Source organism: Nesoenas mayeri (genome assembly GCF_963082525.1).
Source record: "Nesoenas mayeri genome assembly, chromosome: 1".
Classification (NCBI taxonomy): Eukaryota; Metazoa; Chordata; class Aves; order Columbiformes; family Columbidae; genus Nesoenas; species Nesoenas mayeri.
This window is the reverse complement of record NC_137541.1, coordinates 149,657,130-149,682,217: the sequence shown is the minus strand read 5'-3', so window position 1 is coordinate 149,682,217 and position 25,088 is coordinate 149,657,130. Positions and strand designations below refer to the sequence as shown.

The following is a 25,088-nucleotide window of genomic DNA, read 5'->3' as shown; positions in this document are numbered from 1 at the left end:
ACTTCACAAGGCAGTCATACAGACAAGAATACTAGTCACACAGCAGAAAGAAAACTGAAAGTGTCTCACGTATTCCCTTTTTGACTTCTTTATTTTTCTGAAGAAATGAAACTCGGGAAACTCATGAACTACACTCTCACAAAACTGAAGAACGCTCAACTTAGAGAGTCCGTGGACTCTTCAAAGCTACACTAAGGCTTACCAGGTGTAACAGGCAGGTGCACAGCCCTGGTAAAACCACTGCTGCTGGTTAGGGAAAGCACCTCTAGCAAGCGAAACCCCAAGCCCTCCCTCACAGCAGCTTCCCTTAGCTCACTCGACTTTAAGAACCCCTGAGTAAATACGGACTCAGGCAGGAGTCATACGGACCCAAAGACACCATAACCCCCTTTCCCTCTTACCAACAGCGATGAGGAAGGACAGAGCAGACCAAACCCAAGCACCTCACGGCTCGACACGGCGCGGGGAGCCCCGGCACACCCAGTCATCAACCCGGCCCTCCCCGGGGCTTTTCCGTGCCGACCGGAGCAGCAGCCAGGCCTGCCGCCTGGGCGGGAAGCGGCCGCCGCTCAGCAGGCGAAGGAAGGCCGCCACTGCCGCCCCACGCGAGACGGGAAACGACCCCACCGCGGGCCGCACCGGGCCAGGACGGGCCGGGCGGCCGCCAGCAGCCGCAACGCCGTCCGGAGCCGGCGCCGGAGAGAAATGCAAAGCCGCGGGAGGTTCCGCCGGCAGCACTCACCTCTCTGGGAGAAGGCGCGGCGGCCTGCACGGAGGCGACGTACCGCTCCACTTCGGGCTTCGTGCGCCTCATCATGGCGCCGCGGCGGGGGCCGCGCCCGGCCTCCCTCACTCCCTCCAGGCGGAACGGCTTCCCGGCCGGCCTTCGCGCGGCGCCTTCGGAAAGGAAGGAGGAAGCGACGAAAGGACGCGGCGGCCGCTGGTGCGTTACGCAAGTTCCCGCGCAACCGTACAGAGCACTCGGCTCCGGCGAGTGCGCAAGAGCCGTCCCACGCCCTCCCCCCGCGTCCCGCCGCTTCCCATCACCGCCCGCAGCGGGGAGGGCGGCGCCTCGGCGGGCACCGCTCTCTGCGCATGCGCCGGGGCCTCGCTGTGTGTGCGGGTGCGTGCGGGGGCGAGCGGGAGCGCGCGGTCTTTGCAGGGCGGGGGCGGCGGGACGTGTTTCCCCACAGGCCGATCGCGGTGGCGGGAGGTCCGGGCCGCTCTCTTCCCGTTCCTCAGGGAGCCCGCCCGGTGAGGCGATGGTAGAGCCTCTCCTCGACCCCCCCGCGAGGGGCGCGGCCGGGGTAACGGCGCGGCTTAACGGCTGCCGGCGGCCTTGTGGAGCTGAACTTCAAGAGGCAATAAAGATGATTAAGGGAGTGGAGCACCTCTCTTATGAGGAAAGGCTGAGGGAGCTGGGTCTCTTTAGTTTGGAGAAGAGGACACTGAGGGGTGACCTTATTAATGTTTATAAATATATAAAGGATGAGTGCCATGAGGATGGAGCCAGGCTCTTCTCGGTCACAAACAATGATAGGACAAGGGGTAATGGGATCAAGCTGGAACACAAGAGGTTCCACTTAAATTTGAGAAAAAACTTCTTCTCAGTAACGGTGCCAGAGCACTGGAACAGGCTGCCCAGGGAGGTTGTGGAGTCTCCTTCTCTGGAGACATTCAAAACCCGCCTGGACATGCTCCTGTGCGACCTCACGTAGGCGTTCCTGCTCCAGCAGGGGCATTGGACTAGATGATCTTTTGAGGTCCCTTCCAATCCCAAACATACTGTGATCAGGCTGAGGCAGCTCTGTTGGCTCTGTTGCTACTAAAGCGGCCTCCATTTGTGCACTGGCCTTGGCTGTCACGGAAAACCTTCACGTGTGGAAACAAACTTCAGTATTTTCTCACCAAATATTATATCTCGTGGCTCACCAAAACTGTGAATTTAATCCATAAGCATGGGCCTTATTACTCGGATCCAGCGCTCTAGAAAATGGGTTTCCAAATCCTCTAGCAGTTATGGTGAGAAACTGCTATTTTCCTGCCATTGTGAAGAGTGTAGTTAGACTCTTACTCTGAGGCACAGCTGGGAATGTGGACCAAAGATGACAAGATCAGCAACCCTCGAAACAGGTGGAATTTGCCAAGGTTACAGTTGTGAAAGTTTGGTGGTGCTGAGCACTCGTGGTTGCTCTGTAGCCCGGAGTGTAGGAGTAGTTAAATTTATACAGTCCTAAAATTACATTCAGCCCTTGGAAGGCAACTGTGAGGCTGATGTGGCCCCCGCTGGAAATGAGTTTGACACCCCTGCCCTACAGTGTAATTCCCAGCTGACAGGCTGAGGTTCTGCTCACTGGATTTGCCCATCCCATCTCTCCTCTGCCAGCGCAGGCGCTTTGGGCAAAATTAGGCCACTGGGCTCTGTCTCCAGAGAAGCATCATTAAAAATTTGCCCTGTTCTCAATCTTAAGCAGCCCATTGACAGCCATATAATTTCTGTTATGCATAAAAAGTACTGACATCCCCAAAGTTCTTACCAGTTTTGCCAGAAAAATGAAAAAAACATAACCCAGCTTGTTCCTGTAAGGAGATAAGGAGCATCCATGTGACGGCCTGGCTGAAAGAATTAACCCTCTCTTGTATTATTTGCTTTATTAACGGTGATTTATTTAGATGTTGGATTTAATTGCCTAAGAAGAAAGAGGATCTTTTTTTCTCTGTACTTTTTTGGATGGTTTGTCTACCACTGGGATTGCCAAACAATTTACCAGCACCTGCCAGGCCAAGTAACAAAAGTCGTGGTGCTGTTGTGGAGGAAAATGCTGGAGTTGGCTCACTGGAGGAAGCTACTGCTCTTCAGCTGATGGGGAGCCATAGCAAATTGCCTTCATTGAGACCCAGTGCCTTGACGCTGGTCACCTTCTCACCCATTCCTGTGGAAGTGGCACCTCTGTGTTGTCCCCAGTGTCCCCTGCCCCTTCAGGAAGGCAGCTCCAGTTGACTCTAGTGCTATCCTCTGCAACCTGACTTAGCTCAGCCTGGCTCACTGTCTGAGCACAGGCCTTGCCACTGCCAATAGCAGAAGGGCTTTAGGCTCAGCTTTTTACCCCTACAGCTACATCCGTTGGGCTTCCTGAAGTGCTCCTTGTTGTTCGTGTAAGCAGGGGCTTCAAAAGGAATCTCTCTTGCCCATGCATGATTGATCCTGCACAGCAGGAAGGGGCAAAGCTTCTGAGGCATCCCTTTCCACATCCCAGGCTCACAGCCTTCTTTGAGAGACACAGTAGGGGTCATGTAGATAAACAATAATAAACTCTGCCTCTTTCAGGAAAGTATGTGCAACTATGAAAAATACTAGTAATACTTACAGACCAGGAAGTGAGCTTCAGCACCAGACCTGTAATTGTCCAGGCTGCCTAATTGCTAACGTGCTCCCTGGATCTGTTTTGCAACTGCTTTTAATTAATTCTCTTCATGACAATGTCCATGGTTATTATTTCAGTGATCGTTCACTCCAAAGACAGCTCCTAAGAGAGCAGTATGGATTTGGGGAACCCTGCACTCAACATAAGACCTCAATAATAAAATAAGTTTACCATTAGGGTGATTATTCACTGGAACATATTGCCCACAAAGGTCTGTGAAATCTTCCATGGAGACACTCACAGCTTGGCAAGACCTTCAATACTGATCCAACTTTGAAGTTAGACCTGCTTTGAGCAGATGGTTGGGCTAGCTGATCTCTACCCCTTCCAACCAACCTTTTTCCATGACTCATTAGGCTTTGAACCCTCAAGTACCCTCACATACTCTCAGTGCTACATCATGGGGTCTGAGATACAAATGCTCATGTTCATGAAATAGAAATCACTGCCTTGGTGAATCATAGCACAGTGTTCACCACTAGAAGCTTGGAAACAGAAAAAAAACATCCCATCATAGGGCCACAGGGCCACCACAGGGTCGAGAGGAGACCTGTGGCTGTAGAGTGGCAACCAGGCTGCTATGTCATAGTAGCATGTAGCCCCAAGCAATTTGGACGTGAGCCAGGTCTTGCCATTTAGTCTCAGGATTACGGACCCTCCCTGACCCTTGAAGCAGCAGGGCTGCACATACATAGGCTGGAGGAAAAGATGTACAGTCATGTGGAAAACCTAGAACAAGAAGTGAATTACAATTTAGAGGAAGCGTTGCTGAGTATGATCTACTAAATCCATGGCATGGTCTGAAATCCCAGCAGTGCTACCATGCTAGTTATGTAAACATTTTTTTTTGGTGATGTTTTAAGCTCTTCTAGTCTTTAACATAGTTAGGACTGCATTCAGTTACTGAACTGTTGCAGTATTGTTTGGATTTCTCAAAGGGAAGTGGGACTTAAAAAAAGTTCAGTGGCAAGTTCACTCTGTTATTTACTGCATGGAGGGAATATGCCAAGTCAAATGCAATTTTCTCTCCAGGTGCCTGTACCTGTTCATGAAGCAAACTTTCAGGCATCTTCCCTCCCTGATAATTGTTCACTCCAGAGCCTGTCTCTTGGAGCGCTGGAGGCAAACTTTCAGGTGAGGCCTGTATCCGTTATGGTGCAAACTTTCAGGATTCTTCTCCCCCTGATAACTGTTCGCTCTGAAGTCTGTATTTTTGATCTCTGAAGGTAAACTTTCAGGGGAGGCCTGTACCTGTTCACAAAAGCAAACTTTCAAGTGTTACCTGCCTGATAACTGTTTGCTCTGGTGTCCATATTTTAGGGCTCCAGTGGCAATCTTTCAGGTGAGTCCTGATAACCGTATCCAGGGCAGACTTTCAGGAAACAAAATTCTCAGAAAAAACATTAATGGAGTAGAAGAACAAGAGGGCTGGCTCAAGCTGAGTACCTGCGCAGAGGTCCCACCTGAGCCTAGAAAACCATAGACTTTTATATCTTTTACAAACCATTCATACCACAATTCAGTCCAATAGCAATATTTCACTTTGGGGTCTTCTTGCTTCTCATTGGACCTTTTTCACTGATCTCATATGTACCTTTGTTTTGTTTAGCTTTAGACATTGTTTATAGTCCATAGCCTTGTAGGTGCTGTTTTGTCTGAATAAATCCTTTTTTTTCTCAGTGAAGTGCAAAACAGGCCTTATCTTGCAAGTGTTCAGTGTAGTTGTTTTTGGTAAATATGAGCAGTACTTTACAGCTTAAGTTTTCAGCAAATCCAGCTTACTAAGTAACATGAATCAGAGAGTATATTAAAAATCACACAACTTTATACTTCTTGATGATTCTTTATATTCAGTATGCATTTACTTCTATTACTTCTAATGTATTTACTATGCATTTACTTCTCTTTACATGCTAAATGATTAATATGAAACTTAGATTGGGCTTATCCATAGGTGTGTGAGTAGTAAAACCATCACCATACAGCCATCTTATTTAGCAGAGAGAGCTCAAAGTAGGCTCACTCACACTGTCATATTTATAGAATAAAGTGGTTGACTCGTAGTCAAATCGCATACAGTGGGAAAGGTCTGCATGAGATTCCTTGTACCCACAACTCATCAGCGTTCAGTTGCCGTTCTGCTTCCTTGTGGGTTTCCTAAAAGGAGTTCTTGGCCTGGCTACAACTCAGGCCTTTCCCTCCTCTAGAACTTGGACCAAACTGCTGCTGGTTTGGCTGGCGAGGGTGGGTTAAGTGCATCCGTCACAAGCATTCAATAACTACGTAGAATAAAACAGTAAAAAAGTACCCTACCTAACATTAAATTGGAAGTTTGGGGTGACAGTTTCATTATAGTGAAAGGAAGAGAAAAAAATGATAGAAAAGTGTATGCTTTACACTCATACACTTAAACTTCTGTTTTCTATAGGAAAACCTAGTGACTCTGTCAATTCAGAAAATATCCAGATGAATCAAGTTGTTCTTTATGAAACAAGCTGTGGTTTCTTTCATAAGCCTAAGCAGCGGGATACTTCGGAAAGGCATATGTCTTCTTTAAATCAGGATAAAGAGGAAGTATTTACATAGAATCACACGTAAAAGCATGGGGAACCGAGAGAGTCTAGTTGCCTTCCCACCCTTCTCAAGCAATCATTTAAGAGAGGTGATACAAGGTTTAATAACATAGCCTTTATTGATGGCATTGGAAAGCAGATATTTTGGAGCAACTAATTTTTCATTAACAGGAAGGAACATTTTGCTTCCTAAAATGTAATTACATAAAATCTGTCTAAATTACTAATTAAAAAAAAGTTTGCATACTTCATAATGTAGTACCATCAAGAAGTTCTAAGTAACTATTTTCTATAAGAAAGGAAAAAATAAAACAGAATTGCATGGACAGAAGTCAATAGTGTAAAACAATTAAATGTACGTTATAAAGAGTTCTGATGATTTGTGAGCTCAGTTCTTGGCTAAACAAATAGATCCTAGCAGGATCAAACCTTGTATATTTACACTTATAGGTGTAAAAGTAACATTGCCAGTTAATTGAAATACGCATTTTCAGTATTGTTCTGAAACTTAGTGAAGTCCAGAAGCTAAATTTTAAGCTCAGGTATTCACATTTGAAACAAAATAGTTCTCGCATCCTGTATAGTTAAGGCAAAGTATGTTATCTTTTGAAAATACCTTGTATATGGTTTCTGCATAAAAATATGAAATAAAAAATAAAACTATATATATATATATATTTAATGGAACACTGTTATGTATGGTCCAGCAGAATAAGGCACAAAAAGTAAATAGAATGCAAAAGCATATATAAAAGTTAATGTGTTATTTTGAGTGGAATATAGCAAATTTCAAGTAGTTCTGAGTATGCTCATTTCTTGCACCAGGAATATATATTTTATATAGGTATTTCATGCTAAGCCAGATGTACGAAGATTCATCATGTAAGCATAATCTATCAGAAGCAGGTCATTTGTACAGTGACAGAGTGATACTCTTCAAACCACCTCAAAGAAAGATCCTTTAGTGAAACCACTTTGGCCTGAAATCCAAGTGTGACTTTTTCCACGAGGTGAAGTATGTTGGTTTCTTGCCCAAGTCACTTGACTTGGGCAAGTTTTTTGTAGATACTTAATTTGAAGGCTAATACTTTAATGAATATAAATGACAATAGATGGTCCTAAAGTTGGACACATTTGCACAGTTTGTTTTTGCAGGTATTCACAAGCAAATTTTCTGTCTGTAAATTCCCGCAGAGATTACTGTGCAGAATGGGCCACTTGCATCAGTTCAGCTGCATTAAAAGGGTCAAAAACCTTTCAGGTGAGCTGGTATTTAATTTAGTTTGGAAGTATGATCTGCTTATCAACAAATAAGCATAAATGTACATGGATAGAGAACAGAAAATATTAAGATATTTTGATTTGATAAAAGGCACACATCATAATTTGTTGTCTGATCGCAGACTCAAAGCAGCACCCCTCCCACCCAGTAATATATATAAGATTTTCACAAAGGAAGGGGACCAGCTGAAGCCTTTACTTCCTTCCCAAAGTTTCAGCTAGTTTCTTCAGTCTTTTCTTCAGCTCTAGAGGAAACTTCTCGTAACACTTTTTGCAGACAGGCTTCATATCAAACTCAACAAATTTGTTCCTAAAACAACAAAGCAAAAACCAGACAAAGTTTTATCAGCAGGGATAGTGGGGGGGAAAAAAAGTATCCTATTAAATGTGCACAAGCAGAAGATCACAACTGCAACTTATGCATAGAAATATGAAGTTACTTTCACAAGGTTATACATTGTAAACAGTAATGCAGTTTTTACCCAGATGTCCATACTTGTTAACTGTCATTTGAAAAGGCTTTCAAACCTAACTGCAGAGCTAAAGAGACTAAACATAAGATAACAGAATAACAACTTAATGTTGAAGTTGCAGTTGTGTGAAAAATATTTTGGTTTTGATTGGCATAAATTCATGCAATAACTGAAAATAAAAGCATCCTTAGCACTGACCAAAGAAGAAAGGAGCAGAGGTGGTGGTGAGAAGGAAAAAGAGTTTACAAACAGATTGGCTTTTTCTTTTTCTGCTTCTCTTTATCCTTTGCTTCACGTTCCCGTTTGGCAAGTCGCCGCTTAAATTCTTCTGGCATTTTCTCGTAACAGTGTTTGCAGACAGGTTTTAGATCAATTTCAACAAACTTATCCCTTTAGAGTTAAACACAGAAAAAATAAAGGACAGAAAAGGAGAAGAGTTAAGAAGACTGAAAGAAGACCTGAATACATAGCTAAAAGAGATGTAAATTAGTAAGTGGAGCAAGAGGAAGAAAGATGCACATATTTTCTTAGTGCTGCTTGTGTGTTTTTCATACCATCACCGTTACACTACAGCAACACTTCAAAGATAACCATTGATATGTTTTGAAGGCATCACACTTATTGGTAAACTTACTTGAGTGTTAACTTAGTGTTGCAAGTTGAGCAAGCGAAACAGTGCACACACCATGCCTTATTCAGAGCAGACACAACTAGGGCGATGGGGAAAAAAAAAAAGAAATCATTAGCATTGCAGACAAGGAAAAAAAACCGTATTACAAAAATTTTAAGCTTATGAGACATGAAGAACAGTCATTTGATTTTTGTCCCAAGTATTATGGAGAAGCGATGTTATCAGTGCTTACAAACATCTGAAGGGTGGATGTCAAGAGGATGGGGCCAGACTCCTTTCAGTGGTGCCCAGCGATGAGGGGCAACAGACACAGACTGAAGCATTGGAGGTTCCATCTGACTATGAGGAGAAACTTCTTTACTTTGAGGGTGCCAGAGCACTAGAACAGGCTGCCCAAGAGAAGTTGTGGAGTCTCCTTCTCTGGAGACATTCAAAACCCACCTGGACACATTCCTGTGTGATCTGCTCTGGGAGAACCTGCTTTAGCAGGTGGGTTGGACCAGATGATCTCTAGAGGTCACTTCCAACCCCAACCATTCTGTGATTCTATAACAGTAATGTGGCAAGACTGGGAAGGCACATGTGAGTGTAGCACAGCAGGGCTATGAAGCATTGACAAAACTGTCTCTGAGGACACATATAACGCTTTGTTCACCAGAAAGACCAGTTTAACCCATTTCTGCCTCCTGTTGCCTGCTTCCACCTCACAGCACGCTGACCTCAGGCAACTGCTTTATGAGGCCATATTTCCAACTTAATCAGGAGACTGACAGCTGAATAGCCATCCAGCAAGAAGGTGTTTTATGTTTTGACTCGGTGTCATCTCTCAGCTCCTGTTCAGGCTGCAGAACCATTGACAGGAGCGCTTGCCCAGCCAAAGGAAATAAAGTGAAGCCAGCAGTCAGGACGCTGCTGGTAAAACAGCACTACCAAGGAGAAAAAATTAATGGACTTGAGGGATAAATTACTTGATCAAGACAAACTTGGATGTATATTTATTCTTTGCTTTGGAGAGAACATAACTATTTTCTCTGTTCTCTGTATCTTCCTCTCTTTCAATTTACCTTCCCACTTTTTTCTGACACAATTTGCCTCTCTTCTAATCTAAGTCAGAAGATGCAGGACAATGGTTTTCTCATGAAATACATTTTTCAACAACAACCAAACCAGAGCATTGTTATGCAGAGCTTTTTTTCCTGTACTATGGGACAAGCATGTCTACAGATACATAATTATTCCACTGCTTGCCAAAATAATACTATTTAAAAGAAAGTTTATGCTCCCAAGCATGCTCTGCAATACAGTCATAGACATCCTCCTGAAAAAGTGCTGCCACAGATGTTTGTTTCACCAGAGAGATCAATACTAGATACTTAAAATTTGTGACAGCAGTGTCAAATTTGTGTGCAGAAATGAAAGAAGAAATGTAACTGATGATGTACACTGAAAATAAAGAAATCACTGCATTACACTATATTCTGTTCAGTTCAGTGACCAAAATACACAATATGGGTGTCAGATTACAGGGTGAAGAGTTAGAAACACACTGAGATGTAGTTATCTGAATTTTTTCATTCACCTCAAGATCCAGTTCTGCTCATTCTAGTAGGATTTTATGGAAAAGGAGGACAGTGTTTCCTCCAAAGCATTTTGGATTGTAGCTCTGCAGGTATAGTCCGGTAATGTAGGTCTCACCCGGTAGTTACATGACTGTAAACTAGTTTACGTCTCTTTTTACACACTAGAGGCTTCCTCCTACTTTGCTACGGGCTTTGGCTTAGGTGAAGATAACACTGGTATTACGGTATTTACTTCAGGCAGGGGTAAACAGGCACATAACAATGTTGCGTTATTTCGGGTAGAATAATTTTCTTTTTGGCATTTTATCATAGCTGGTTGTCCGAAAAAACCCATCCAAAACACTTCCCACCCTCCCCGCCTCAAAAAACCCTCTAAACTTAAACCACTTGCTTCCAGTTCTGCATTTATAAGACACATTTTTCCAAATACAATCTTTCTTGGGTTTGTGATATTATTATCAGCCTAGATTTTTAAAAGATGGGTGCCTGTGATAGACAGGTAAATATTTCCAGGAACCAAACTGAAATAATGGAAACTAGGCACCTAAAAAAAAATAATCCGAGTACCCACCCACATTTTTCACTATTTAAGTACTTTCAAATTTGGTTCATGACCCCTAAATTCCTTTGAGGAGATGCCCGTGTGGTCATCCTTGCCCTTGCATGTGTTCTTCTTTGAAGCTGGTGCAGCAGGAATCCACCCCAGTGCATCTCACAGCAGCCATGGCCTTTGCATCTCACTAAGGGGTTTCCAGTTGGCCACAGTTCTCTTCAGCCCCTGGGTGGTCTTCTACCATCATGAAACACTCGCTGTAAGGCTTTCTTACCATTTGGTCTCTGACTAATCAGCTCTAACCTAATTTCTGATTAAGAGAATGGTTGGTTTTGTTTAAATGAGAGCAATCAAGGATTCAACAGGAGGCTGCTTTTCCCTTACTTCCACTTATAAAGAGAACTTCCATCAGAAAGGAACATTGAGGAAACAGTTACAAAAGTGCTTACCATCTCCTTCAATCACACGGTTGCAATGGAAGCAAACATCACCAAATAGCTGAAAAGGAAAGAGAAGTAAATAATTGTTAATGTAATGACTTTATTGAGAGTAGCTTCTCACACTAACAAAATAACTATATTTCAGCTGATGGGCACAATAGCTTTCCTATTTATTTCAGTAAAATAAAGAGAATGCTGGCAAATTTGGTTTGGTTTTCCAAATGCGTTTTGCATCATTTTCTGACAAAACATCTTTATAATATTACAGACAAAAACATTTGTTTACATCTGTTTGATCCTCTGCAAATATGATTTCGTTTTAACATTTCTCTAATCCTGAACATCTGAAATACAGCAATCAGTGTCACATACACAGTATTACTAATCAGCCAATTTAACGTTTGAACTTACATGCATGACTAGAACAACATATTGCTCTTTCTGGTAAAAACTGTAGGGAAATGTTATTTTTATTTTTTTTAAAAAAAAAAACGGCCACAAATAATTCATTCTACTTCCAGGCTTAACATTTGTCCACAACACAACAATTAAGAAGTGCATAAAAGTTCATGTGTCTTTTCTAAGTTTAGTAGTTAACCCAGTAAGAAGATATGCACACTACATACAACTCCTGTCTGGTACATGTACTTGCCCCATTATGGCTGCAACACTATGACTACTCATGTCATGGCATTTATTGTTTACAAGTATGCCAGCAACATCTCAATCATCTGCCCCTCATCACTGACAAATTAAGAATCTGTCTGTAATTAGCAGATGCCTTACAACTCCCAGATGTAACCCCTAATCTTGTATTTATACAAGCAAAGAGGTGGACGTGACACAATGCAGATTGCTTTCAAATAAAAAAGGTCTATACGGCGGTGGTGCTGGACTGCACAATTAAGGGAGTCTGGAGAGAGATGGTACCATGCGATATTACTCCTATATAAATGCAAGTTGTCACTAGGTGGTGTCCTCTGACAAATTCAGTCTGCAGTCTTCAGCAACCTAATGAATGAGCTGGGTGATGCAGCTGTTGTTAACACACATTTATCTTAGAGTAGCAGCTGTAGGGAAAACCACAGTACTCACTAGGGTCTCGTCTCAAACCGCAGCTACTGAGTGGCAAATCTCCTTTAGCTTCTTGGGAAAAATTGGGTGCCACAGAATCATAGAATCATTTTGGTTGGGAAAGACTTTTAAGATCATTGAGTCCAACCGATAACCTGTCACTGCCAAGTCTGCCTCTAAGCCATGTCCCTAGGAATGTCATCTACACATCTTTTAAACACCTCCAGGAATGGTGACTTTACCACTTCCCTGGGTAGCCTGTTCCAATGCCTGACAACCCTTTCTGTGAATAATTTTTTCCTAATATCCAATCTAAAGCTCTCCTGGCACAACTTGAGGCCATTTCTTCTTGTCCTGTCACTTGTTACTCAGGAGAAGAGACGAAGCCCCTCCATGCTACAACCTCCTTTCAGGTGGTTGCAGAGCGTGATAAGGTCTCCCCTCAGCCTCCTTTTCTTCAGGCTGAACAGCCCCAGTTCCCTCAGCTGCTCCTCATCAGACTTGTGCTCCAGACTCTTCACCAGCTTCGTTACTCTTCTCTGAACTTGCTCTGGCACCTCAGTGTCTTTCTCAATGTCATTAGCCGCTCTGATCTCATAGACAAGTAAAAGTTGGTAACAGCTCTACTTAAGGACCACCAAGCTTGCACAACTTGATACTGATTGTCCTGGCTAGACTTTGTGAAATACCTCCAGTTTTCTTTCTCAGCACCAGACCAGCGTATAGAGAAATCTGTATAAATTAATTGCCACTGAACATTGACTAATTGGCCTTACACCCACAGGTGCCTATAAGAAAACAGAAGAATGTCCACGGTTTTCCATCTCTACCTAATAAAACCAGTTCATGAGTTTACCAATTACCACCATTTTATGAAATACGCAATCTTACCTGATTGTAGTGAGTTTCACAATATGCCAAGCCTTTTCTCTCATAATGACGATGACCCAGGAATGGCTTTTCACATTTTGCACAAACAAAATGCTACAAAGAAAATTGCATACATTATTTTAGATTACTTGGAAGTAATGGTACTTTTTTTCTGGAAAGCAAACCAACCAAGCCCAGTACTGAACATAACTGAGGTCTACTGAGCTAGCTGTGCCATCTGGAAAAGGAGAGTTAATTTTTTTTGTTTCTACATTTAGACTATTAAAATAATGCTCCTTTTAATGTCTTCAACATTTCAATCCAAAAGTTACCCAAAGTATAAATCAAGCAAAGAGATTCTGATGTTATTAGTTAGCAGAATGGAGAGACTTTAAATCATTTGCACCAACATTAGACTCCTGTGAACATGTTTGCTGAAGGAGATTTTCAAAACAACAAAAGGAATAGACTGTTTATCTTCCTAAATCTTCTACATGGCCTTGAAATGTGAACCCTCACATAAAGTGCTTTAGAGGTATTTACATGGCAGGTGGCTCTGGAAGGCACAAGGGTGTTATGATGCTCAGTAATATTACGGTTGCCACAGAATTTTACTGCCTTTCCACATGTACTGTCTTTCACTCTGAAATTTTCTTCTGTAAGGACCTCATAGTGCCTCGTCTGATTACTGATTTCAGCTTCACAGTCAAAGCTCTTTGTAAGGTAGGAGATAACTTCCATTTCACAGTGGAACACCAGCCACAAGAAGGTTGAGGATGGAATTAGGAGAAGGCGTTTACCAATCACTGCTGAATACTTTGCTAATCCTTTCATTGAAACTGATTGCAAAATCCCAGATAAGTATGTTAGTATTTATGTTTGGAAAAGAAAATGTATTATCTGATGTTTACCTCCACATGCCATTGTTTGCCCATAGCATTCACCACCCGACCTTCAATTGGTCTTCTACATGCCCCACAGATGGGGACACCCATTTTGTCGTGGCAGGGTAAGCAGTATAATTCTCCCTTCAACTCACGAGCATCAGCAGTAAGTTCCTTCCTGTTCAAAAGTTAATGAATTGAGAGCATGAATAAAGCCACTGAACAATGTCAACTCTTCAGAGTTTCTGAAAAGAAAAAAGAATTAGCATTTGTTTATGGAATTGTATTTGTACTACAGTAATGCAGCAGCATCAAATATGACACAGTTCAACACAGTTCAGGACTGATCAAGTCCACAGTAAATTGAGAAGAAGCTGCTAAGACAGATGCACTACGTCTCTCTGAGAACAGCTACTGAGCTATTGTCATTCTGCATTCAGGTTATGTAGCACAAATGTGTGTGTGCAATCCATAGCTATGTTTGGCTTATAGTCTGGCACACTTATCACCAGTTTATTTTAGATTTGCATAACTGTAACTGAAAGTAAAATGTATTCCTCTACCTCTAGGTACATTTTCCCTGTTGTATCAAACTTCGGAGAAAGAAAACTACAGACCTACATGAGCTGGCTATGCTTATTCATTGCCAATTGCAGAATCTCATACACTCTGCTTTTTAGTAATTTGCATGGTTGGAATACTTAGATAAGCTAAACTTTAAATGCTACTGTTCTCACAAGTGGTTGCCACTGACACAACACTACGTTATTTCGATCAGCCTTTGCTATGGCACTGAAATGATCACAGAGTCACAGAATGGTTGGGGTTGGAAGGGACCTCTGGAGATCATCTGGTCCAACCCACCTGCTAAAGCAGGTGCATCCAGAGCAGATCGCACTGGAATGTGTCCAGGTGGGTTTTGAACGTCTCCAGAGAAGGAGACTTCACAACCTCTCTGGGCAGCCTGTTCCAGTGCTCTGGCACCCTCAAAGTAAAGAAGTTTCTCCTTGTGTTTAGATGGATGATAGCTTCCTTTTCACCAGAAATAAACAACTAAAATTCTCTGCTATATCCTACAATGTCCCCTGATCCCTGCATCAGTGCAGGATGTAGCAATGTGCAGCTTCATGTACTACAGTTGCAAAGGCTCATAAAATGAGGCAGGAGAAAGTTTCTAAGAAATGTATAGGCCTTAAAAGAAGAGAATAAGGTTTGCATGCCACTCATCTAAAAGGAAATAACACAGGCAAGATAGTAACTCGAGCAGCCAAAGAAGACTGCTTTTCTTCCTCTCCTAACAGAATAACAAGCTATCATTTCACTACTACAGAAACCATTATCTGTGTCCACATTTCCCAAGGTACCACCTTGCCCTGCAGAGCCCAAACCTTTCATTACTCCCCAACAGCTCAGCTGTCATTTGAACTAAAGGCCCAACTCCAGCACCCTAAAAGCAGCAACACACATCTGGCCGTGAGGCACCCAACCCCCCCCCCCCCCCCCCCCGCCTTGTTGCCAGTTGTACAGGGCAGGTTTTCACTTTAACATGTATATTGATGAAGCAAATAAACCCAGCATTTTCCTGTTTTCCTGTGTAGAACTCAAGTTACCCGCAGTTTGCACAGTTGAAGTGATCAGGGTGATAAGGATCATTTTTGAATATGAGAGGCTGTTCATCAATAATGGCATGACACTTCTGGCAAATGTACTTTCCCAGGCCTCTGGCTTTTTCCCTGTTATGGCAAGGACGGCAGAGATGCCTGAAACAGCATAAAAAAGAGAGGTTAAATACTGGTACCAGGTACTAGAGGGCAAAATATGAAGCAAAAAACTATTAGAACCTCATTTCAATCAGCCCTTTCTGGAGGGAAAATACTCCTTAAAAAATTTCCTTGCTAGATCAACCAAGTTCAGAAGAGGCAGGGTGATCACTTTATTTTCTGTCACCGCAGGAGTATAATTTCTTCTGCTTATTTGAGTTTAAGCTGTGTTGAAACACAGAAAACAAAGTTTGCTACAGATTCTCAATGCTGAATGTTTTACTCTCAAAATCTTAAAAATTTAGACTGGAAGCTGGATGAGTGCACAGGTCCTAATTCTGTAGATAACTATGTAGATCATATTATAAATATGAAGCCAATGGCCCTTGTAAAACACTCTTCTGATCACAGCTGGTAAAAAATATCCTACTCTGTGAAGGATCCCACTAAACTTAAAGAAATTATTAATAACTAAGGTGCTAAACTAGACCAAAATTGGAACCCCAAGTTGGAAAATAAAGTAAAAACTGGTATTAAAAAAACAAAGACAATGCTTCTGTATCTGAATGTTTTCTCCCTTATTATGGCTTTTAAATATCACCAGGTAAAGAATGTTTGCTGACAAATCTGTTGTTGAAGTAGGTAAACTTGTAATATTTTAAGAGTATATTTTAAGATACCCATTCTTAGCTTTGTAATGCACTTAGATGAGGGGTGTCAAACTCATTTTCACTGGGGACCACATCAGCCTCGCAGTTGCCTTCAAAGGGCCGAATGTAATTTTAGGACTCTATAAGTGTAACTACTCCTACATTTATACACCCCTGGCTTAGATCTTTTCCCCACAAAAGATGCTTCAGTTGCTCCACCTCAGCTAGAAAGTGTCAGGAACCAAAGCTTCTCAGTCCCCCCACTTAGTTCACTTTATTCATGATGAGTAACAGAAGGAAGGGTGAACATCTACCTGCCGGCATTCTTGACAAATCCAATATCAGCCAATACTTGTTGACAGATATCACAGCAGAAGCACTCTGGATGCCAACTATTGTTCATAGCTTTAATAACACGACCAATAATGAACTCACCTGTAAGAAACACAACACCAGGATAAAAAATACCACGCTAGACAAAGTCAAAAGCAATCCACGACTGAATTGCTGCAATGTCATCATTCTCTTCCTCCCCCTAGATCTGCTTTCAGTGTCACAGCTTTGGTTCTAAACTCTGGAATTTGGCTTGTCTTTTTTTGCTGTGGGTTAGAAGAAAATGTCCTTGTTGATGGAACACCTTCTGTTCTTTACATACAGGCCCTTCTATATGCATACTCCACCATCTCTCGTCAATCATCCTGTTTCAATCGCTTCCATGTTTTTACTTATGTGTTCTTAAGCTGCTAAGAAATATATGGAGTTCTTTATATAATATGGCTTTCTTGTGTCCTCATCACCTTTCTTCTTCTTTTCGAAGATGACAATTTTAACTTGTCACGTAAGTAGCAGTGGTTTCTACTCCACTAGGATCAAGCTGTGAAGGGGCTCTGTGCTCAAAGCACAACAGAACTGAGCTTGGGTGGCTCCTGCAAAAAAACCCCACAGAATTGAAATGCAAAGGTGCAGCAAAGCTGCAGAAAAGCCTATCTAACACACACAACTTCTGACACACCATGAGGAGTCCTGTTCTGTGAGGCATTAAAAAAAACAGTGTGAGAACCACTGTTTTGCATGCACTGTGTGACTGTACAGCACAGACAGTGGAGTCATGTCCACCACACACATGATTCAGCCGTTCTCCATGCGGACGGTGTGGCCAAGGCCCCTGAGCAGCGCAAAGGCTCTGCATAAAATGTGTTGGGAGCTCAGCTTCCCAGTGCTGTGGGAGGATGAGTCCTGGCTTTGGAGAACATACAACTCAAACAGCTGCCAACGGGGAGTGATGGGGCAGGTAACCGATGTGGATGATAACATCCAGCATGCGACTCTGTGGCGTTCCCATGAAGCCGCAGCTTTCCAAGAATAAACCCCGACAGACTCCAGAAATGTCAGGAATGCTCAAGGCCTCATCGCTGACAATAGCCCTGTTGATTTTGGCTGTGCGCACTAAATCCAAGCAGTGGCAAAGCCCAGCACTGCACAGGACCTTGATGAGGTTTGATGGGAGCTTGCCCTACAAGAAGCCAGAGCAGGAGCAGTGGGAGCTGTGCTGCCTGGGCAGGAGAAATCCTGGAGATAGGCAGCATAGCTCCTCAGAAATTGCCATTGACCCTCTTCTTCCTCTTCCCCTGCTCCTTCACATCTGCAGCTTTAAATTAAAAGGTCCATAACATCTAATTCTTTCTCTCTCAGTTTTGTCTGCATTGGGAAAGGCCTCACTGAGATAAGTGAAAGCTGCAGTGCCTTGCCAAGGTGCCACAGAAATGCAAGAGCTTCCAGATCAGGTTATGTAACAGTCAAGTAATCACTTCCCAGCCCTGCCCGAGCACGGTGTGTTACACACAGGGGGAAAAAACCATGCAAATGATTACAACACAGCAGACACGCAAGCATTTACATCAAGAGTGGCAAATAAAAAGCAGCAAAAAGCAGCCCTCAATGTTATGTAAGCTGGACGTGAGCTGCTGAAGCCTTAAAGATATTTGTTTCAAAAGTACAATGGGGGACCAGCCGACGATCATTTGATTACAACACTAGACGATGAAGACTGTCCCCACTTCTGTGGAGTAGGACAGCACAGGTGGGTTACAATAGTCAAAGCAGATGACAAAGACTTGTTGCATGTTTTCAGCTGCATGAGAAGGGCCAAATATGAGTACATGCAGATGTATAGATATATATAATCAGGAGTCATGAATGGCCTGTTCATTGGATCGCTGGATCAACAGCTAAACTGATTACTCTACAAATAAAGGAAACTTTTTTTTTTTAATCCTATTGTTTGATGACCTCTAGGAAAAGCAGCTCTCCAGCTTTTCTGAAGTCCAGTTCATTCTGGAAGTTTAGATGCTCAGCTGCACAGGGCCACCTCCCCAAGAACATATACAAGGGTTGCATGTCTTCTCCCAGTGACATTCCCATTTGTGAGCAGTGTGAAGTGTTTAATCTTGAAGTAAAACTTACCGCATTGATGGCAGCAAGGGGCAAAAAGCATTTGAAAATCATGTTCGCAGTACTTCCTCCCTTCAAACTGCAAATGGAAAAAAAATCTGAGCGTTAGAGGGACAAGGAGCATGCCCTTAACATAAATGCTGTAACATACCAGTTTGTTTCCAGATGCAATTAGGTGGTAAAACATGAGGGGCTGCACAAAAAAAGAGACTATGTGCTAGGCATTAAATCCACCCACCTTAACTTAGCTACTAGTTAGCACGTAGCATTAATAGCACGCCGTTCCTCTAATACAGCTGAGGGTGTAAGGCATTTTCCAACACCCATTTACATTGCAACAGACATCTGAATTTCTGACAAACTGCTGAAACTCTGATGCAACTGAGAGAATTCCGGGCAGGAAAATAGCTAATAAAAACCTTTCCTGAGGGGAAGCATTTTCCTTGAACCCATTTGATCTCTTCTCCCATCTACATTTCCTGCAAGAATGACCCAGCAAGCTGGGGGACGTAAGTACAGCGGGAGGTGGAACACTCAGGGACAGAAATTTTAGCAATTTATGAAGCAGTACAGACAAAACATGAAGAGAAATAAGATTTCTCCTTCATGATGCTTCTTTCACAGAATCATAGAATCACTTAGGTTGGAAAAGATTCTTAAGCTCATTGAGTCCAAATTTTAAGGGACAAAGTTCACTATATCGACCTGATGAAACAGGGAACCAATCTTAAGAGATTTGGATTTGGATCTGAATTTTTTCACAGCTTAGAGAAGTTCAGCTACAGTTCAAGCTTGCATAGAAAAAAAAATATGAAAAAGAAGAAGTACTACAGCACTGCATTAGAAACTTAGCTGGAAAATATGTAAAAACATGTAGGCGAGTATGTCCTGAAATGAAAGGAAACATTTACATACCTTTAGGCACATCATTACCAGAGACACATGCCAACTAGCATGTCAAAACCAGACAGACAATATTAGGTATGCTACGAAATGTTTGAGTGTCTTGTGTTAAAACACTGGAAAAAAGGAGCTAGCAGGAAACCCCACTCCTTTCTTTTTACTGGGTCTAACACAAAACAAAGTGAATCGCATAAAATAACTACCCAAAAATTAAATTTTGGTGCACAGACAGAAAACACAGCAAGGTGCTTCAAGATTACCTGTTTTATACTAGGAAATTCCACGGATCAAATACAATATAAGTATAGTAATTACTCGTGCAATATACAGAGCCACTGGCAGGATGGGAATCTAATTAAATACTCCAGAAGTCACTGGATACTTGAGATCAGAAACTCAATTCCTGTGTCAAACCTGAACTGCACCTACTAGAAACACAAAGACATGCTCAATACAGACTCGTTCAGAAGTCTGCTAGCAATTTATCAAGTGTTTTTCCAGTGTAATACTCTAAAATAGATGACTTTTTAAATTGCAGCTTTTTATTTTTTTTAAAAAAAGAGAGTCAGAGGACTATTACTGTCTCAAAGAGCAAGGGGAATTATTGCTCCATTGAGAATTGTACTTGCTTCCTGCTCAATAGAATACTTTTTAACTGAAAAAATCCACAAGCTTCCTGTTTCGTGTAAACAAGCGGTCCAATGGGAGATGCATAGGTTTTCTTGGATTTCAGAACCACCACATGTTGAGCTGGGCAAACCAAACAGGTTTTCTACCCCTGTGATGTGCATCAGACAGGTTAGTTACCATTCAGTCTTGTTTATATTTTCAACATTCTTGGCTCATTTGCGCTGTCTCTTGTGGATGACCCAGCAGTTCATCCACCAGAGAAAGCCTTGAGCTTCTACAATAAATCCCACAGCACATATTTTAAAAAGCCAGGTCATTTGACTGTTGTATGCTGGAGGGCCAGACATTAAATGGCTCTGCACAGAACATTTCACCATGACGTAACCTCCAGCTGATCTCCATGGTTTTATCTAACCTAGTGGAAAGACATGCACAAAACCTGAGTCTTTAAAGACCCATCCTCTAAGGCAGCTCCTGGTGAAGAACATTTTAAGAAAACACTCGAGGTGCAACTGGAATAGAAACAAATCCGACAAGCACATTACACCCACACACTCCTTTAATCTTCCTATAGGTTATTATAAACATCTTAGGAAAAAACCCCAAAACTGAAAGCAATACCATCAACAATACCAAAAGTCACGTGACATTCTATAATAATAATAATAATGATAATAATAATAATAACAACAACAATAATAGAATAATAGCAACAACAATAAAGATTCCTCAATTATAGCTTTTGTGAGTACTCATAAGGATTTTGCTGTATTTCTTCTGTTGTGGGATGCACCTTGCTAAGTCCTTCCATCTCCCTGATCTCAGCACAACGCAGAGCAGGTTTGGCTTCTTCTGAAAGCGCCCAGCAAAAGGCTCTTAAGGGGCACCTGGACCAGGGGTAGGACTCATCTCTCAAGATCTTCCATATCTAAAGGTGAGGTGCCCACACTCCCCAGTAGGAGACACAGGCAACCTCTAGTAGGGAGGAGCCATTCTTGCACCCTCTTGGAAGAAATGCCTGCTGACAGATTGCAGTGGGGCCAGCCCGTCCCTCTGAGCACGCTGCTTCTGAAGCTCTCCATTTAAACCAGCTGTTCTGCTGCTATTAGTACAAGACTGTGTGCTGCTACCTGTTGTAAGACTTGGCAGCAGCAATTCTAGGGAATACATGGCTTCCAGGCAGAGGAGTAAAAGCAGAGCAGAATTGCTACTGCTTCATATCAGATGGCCAAGCATGGTGAGTTCGGAAATTCTGCTGGCATGCACTTGTGCTAATTTCTGTTTAGGTCGAGTGCCTAAAAAAACATCAAAAAGATGTGGAAAACTTTAAAAAGTATCCTGGAAGTCCTTCTCTTTCCAGAATTACTTATTTTTAGACTGGCACAGCTGATGCCTGCTGCTACACTGTGCGAACTCCCAGCTGCAGAGGTGCACTGCTCTACCACTGCACCGCTTGTGCCTGCAAGAGGTTCAGCTCTGGTGCCAGACCACAGTGAGCTGTGCTGGTCGGGGTCCCTACAGACAGTTTGGAGACATGTCCCACTGTGCAGGAGACCTACATCAGAACTTCTTCCCACATGGCCAAACTAGTTTTGGCCCCTTGACCCCATGGAGCAGAGCATGAAAGCTTATCACAGCAGCGTCTGAGGGCAAACGTGACAAGTAGCTTAATGACTAACTGGGGAAACCCAGCAAGGTTTGTGATAAGAAGGGGAAGAATATTTGACTTCCCCATTGCTCAGAGCTGGAGATTGTTTCCAAAAAACACTAGCTTAGCTAAAGCAGGCACAGAATAAACACAAACTCATGCAGGGTGACCAACAATGTCTGTGTTTACCCACGGGGAACATGTTCAGAAAAGCATGTTACCTGGCCACACCTCCAAACACATCCATCTTCTTGAAGAGTGCATTAAACCAGTCAGAGCAAGATCTCCTTTCTGCCTGTCTTCTCCAGACTTTTTTTCTTGACAGTGATACAGGTCACCTCAAGTCTCGTCAGTCATCTCCTGAGCATTGGCCAACCTAAGCTCACCCTCTACCTTCTTAGGGCTGTCCCTCCCTCTCCCCCAAACACTATCACCCCGTATGCTCCCACCTCTGGCACAGAGGTGTGGAATGAAGACGAGCAAGCTGTGCCTTTGTCCCCCCTTCTCCTTTGAGCAGCACCACCAGGAAACATGTTGGAGTTTTCCACTGCAATCTCACTGACTACCATGGCTAAGTGAGAGCCATTCTGGCAGCACAGGACATGCACAGACCCCCTAAAGGGGTGCACAGATACAGAAGAATGCCCTGCTGCAGATTTCCCATCTGAAACAGCCGCAAAGGCACAAGGGCTGGGACAGCACAGATATCTACTGGCCTCCCCACTCTCTAGAAGATGCCCATGACAGGCCAGTATAGATGAGGGAGGAAGGCCAAGTAAGATTTATGAGCTATCACCTGAAGGCTGTCAGAGGGCTCAAGCAGAGTGAAAAATACCTCTCTTTAGCAGCCACAGATAGACTTGCTGGCGTGGAGAGAAACTGCAAGATCTTGTGGTAGACACTACAAAGGCTAGAGGCAGAAGTGTGATAGAAGGGTTCAACCCCCACACAAGTCTTTACGTATTCATTTAATCCTCACCACAATTATTTTACCTCTGTAATAGTTATGGCAAAAAAGTGTCTATTCTTAATTGAAACTTTCCACTTTCTATGTAACATTTCTCCAGAACAAAAAGTCTATTCAGCCTGAAAAAAAACCAAACCCTAACAGTGTTAACCAAAATGTGTTTAGTACACAGGGCTGTTTTCATGCCCAGGAAAATCTATCAACACGCACTTCTGCAAAACTGTCTTTAACAGGGAGCATCACTTTGCAGTAAGAGTGCTCAAAGACTAATATGAATGTCAACAAGGTACCAGCAGGAAACAAAATGCCTGCATCCAATATATCTAAACACCACCAAGATACTTGGTCCTGCCAAGGACATCCAGACATGGCCATAGTAAGCAACAGAGATACTGTTATATTCCTGGATTAGGTGCAAAGGTAAGACTTTCCTTCCATTGCAGTCCTCCTTCAACCTCTAGGACAAGGGTGTCAGTGAGTCTGTCATGTTCACCGAGGGCCACATCAGCCTCATGATTGCCTTCAAGGGGCTGAATGCAATTTTAAGACTGTATAAATGTAACTACTCCTACATTCATACAGTGAAAATGAGTTTGACACCCCTGAGCTACGAGGTACAGCCTGCCCAGTGCAGGATTTCTCAAAATTTTATCTTAAACGAAGGACCATTCAACTTTCTGAAAGAGGTCCCTGGATCGCCCCACTGCTTTTTGAGTCAGGAAAAGGATGAATAAAGTACTTGTTATGTAAATAAACTACATTTTATTGTTTTAAGACAATTTTATTAACATAGCTACAAAGATTTGAGTTTTAAAACATCTGTATCACTCTACTTTTGCCTCGGGTCTTAACACATCAGGACTCCTTACCACAGCTGCAAGACAGCAGCCGCTCAGTAGATATTAACAATTGTAATGTAATGTGTAAGTATCTAGAGGGTGTTCTGTTTTGTTTCTTTTTAATTGCTATTGCCTTGCAGCTCACCTTTTGATGTCTTAGGGAACACTAGTGGCTCATTTACCACAATTTATGCAACACTATCCCTACAGCACTGAAAAGTCTTTTGATCCTCAAACAAGATGCGAGAAAGCAAACCCCAGGAATCCCCTTTGCCATCTCTTTTCCAATCCACACTCCTCCCTCAGCCTTTCCTTGTCGCCATGGTCCTGTAAAATCAGAAATACTACTGCTGTGCTCTTGCCAGAAGGATGGCACACAGTATATAAGAGCACAGCACTGTGCTTTTTACTCACTTGCTCACCTTCCTTTTGAGATCACGGCATGACATAAATCCTGCAACTGCTACTGTATGTTGGACTGCAAGCTACCGGAGCAGGACCTTATCTCTCAAACTATAATTCCCTGTCTTGCATCATCTACCCTTCCCTATACCAGTCACTTCATTAGTTTATGAACCAGTCTAAGGCTTTCACTAAAGCCACTTTGTACTTGAGATAGCTGAGCCACATCCTGGATCCCCACAACAGGTGAAAGAAAATGACACTAATATCAAAATACCCATCTAAGCTGAGGGCAACCTATCTTGGGCTGAGAAATACAAGTGAGAGAGGGTTTCAACCCTTGAAAGAGTATAAGAAAAGCTGATTTTGAATGCTCCAATTTGTTAAACCTAGAGCTGACCATACATAGGCCCCATCAGGTTTGGGCTCTCTGCACACCCTGATCTCAGCATGCTGACTTATTGGTCACCTCCCTGAGCAACTTTTCACATGCCATGTTGGCCTCACTCAGCTCAGCAATAAACCTCTGATGGACCACGTGATGCTGGGGTTTCCTTCCAGATGACTGTTCTCCTCTAAGAAGTATGCTTCCTCTGTACACTTCTGGTGTGATACCCAGGCTGTCTTCATGGGCTTCAGGGGAACAAGTCTGCACTGAGAGACATCTCCAGCAGCTCTTTTCTCGCCTTTGATAACATAAGCCTACACATTTAAATAAGGCTATAGAATCAAAGAATCATTTTGGTTGGAAGAGACCCTCAAGATCATCAAGTACAACCATTAACCTAACTCTAGCACTAAACCACGTCCCTAAGAACTAGATCTATGTGTCTTTTAAACACCTCCAGGAATGGTGACTCCACCACTTCCCTGGGCAGCCTGTTCCAATGCTTGACAACCCTTTCTGTGATTCAATTTTTCCTAATATCCACCCCTCCTGGCACAATTTGAGGCTGTTTCTTCTTGTTCTCCTGCTTGCTACTGGGGAGAAGAGACCAAGCCCCTCCACGCTACACCCTCCTTTCAGGTAGTTGCAGAGAGCGATAAGGTCTCC

General features: G+C 42.9%; 2 protein-coding genes across 8 annotated transcripts in view; both read right to left on the bottom strand.

Annotated features, from left to right (window-relative positions):
- RGPD4 (RANBP2 like and GRIP domain containing 4) overlaps positions 1-1,022 on the bottom strand; it is a 33,126-nt gene extending 32,104 nt beyond the window's left edge. For all 4 annotated transcript variants that reach the window (XR_013922240.1, XM_080346239.1, XM_080346240.1 and 1 more), the window contains exon 1: positions 743-1,022. Coding sequence is in view for 3 of the 4 variants with exons in the window: in XM_080346239.1 (XP_080202365.1) it covers positions 743-817 (75 nt within the window). In the remaining variant the exon portion in view is untranslated. The remainder of the gene's footprint in view (positions 1-742) is intronic.
- Positions 1,023-6,243: 5,221 nt separating this feature from the next.
- Positions 6,244-25,088, bottom strand: part of LIMS1 (LIM zinc finger domain containing 1) — a gene marked incomplete at both ends in the record, with an annotated part of 79,917 nt that continues 61,072 nt past the window's right edge. For 3 of the 4 annotated variants that reach the window (XM_080363823.1, XM_080363824.1, XM_080363822.1), the window contains 8 exons: positions 6,244-7,589; positions 8,387-8,462; positions 10,966-11,014; positions 12,922-13,014; positions 13,812-13,962; positions 15,395-15,544; positions 16,509-16,629; positions 18,658-18,724. In XM_080363823.1, coding sequence (XP_080219949.1) covers positions 7,475-7,589; positions 8,387-8,462; positions 10,966-11,014; positions 12,922-13,014; positions 13,812-13,962; positions 15,395-15,544; positions 16,509-16,629; positions 18,658-18,724 — 822 coding nt within the window. Of the gene's footprint in view, positions 7,590-7,994; positions 8,143-8,386; positions 8,463-10,965; positions 11,015-12,921; positions 13,015-13,811; positions 13,963-15,394; positions 15,545-16,508; positions 16,630-18,657; positions 18,725-25,088 lie in introns of those variants that run through there. The other variant, XM_080363821.1, reaches the window with a different exon arrangement.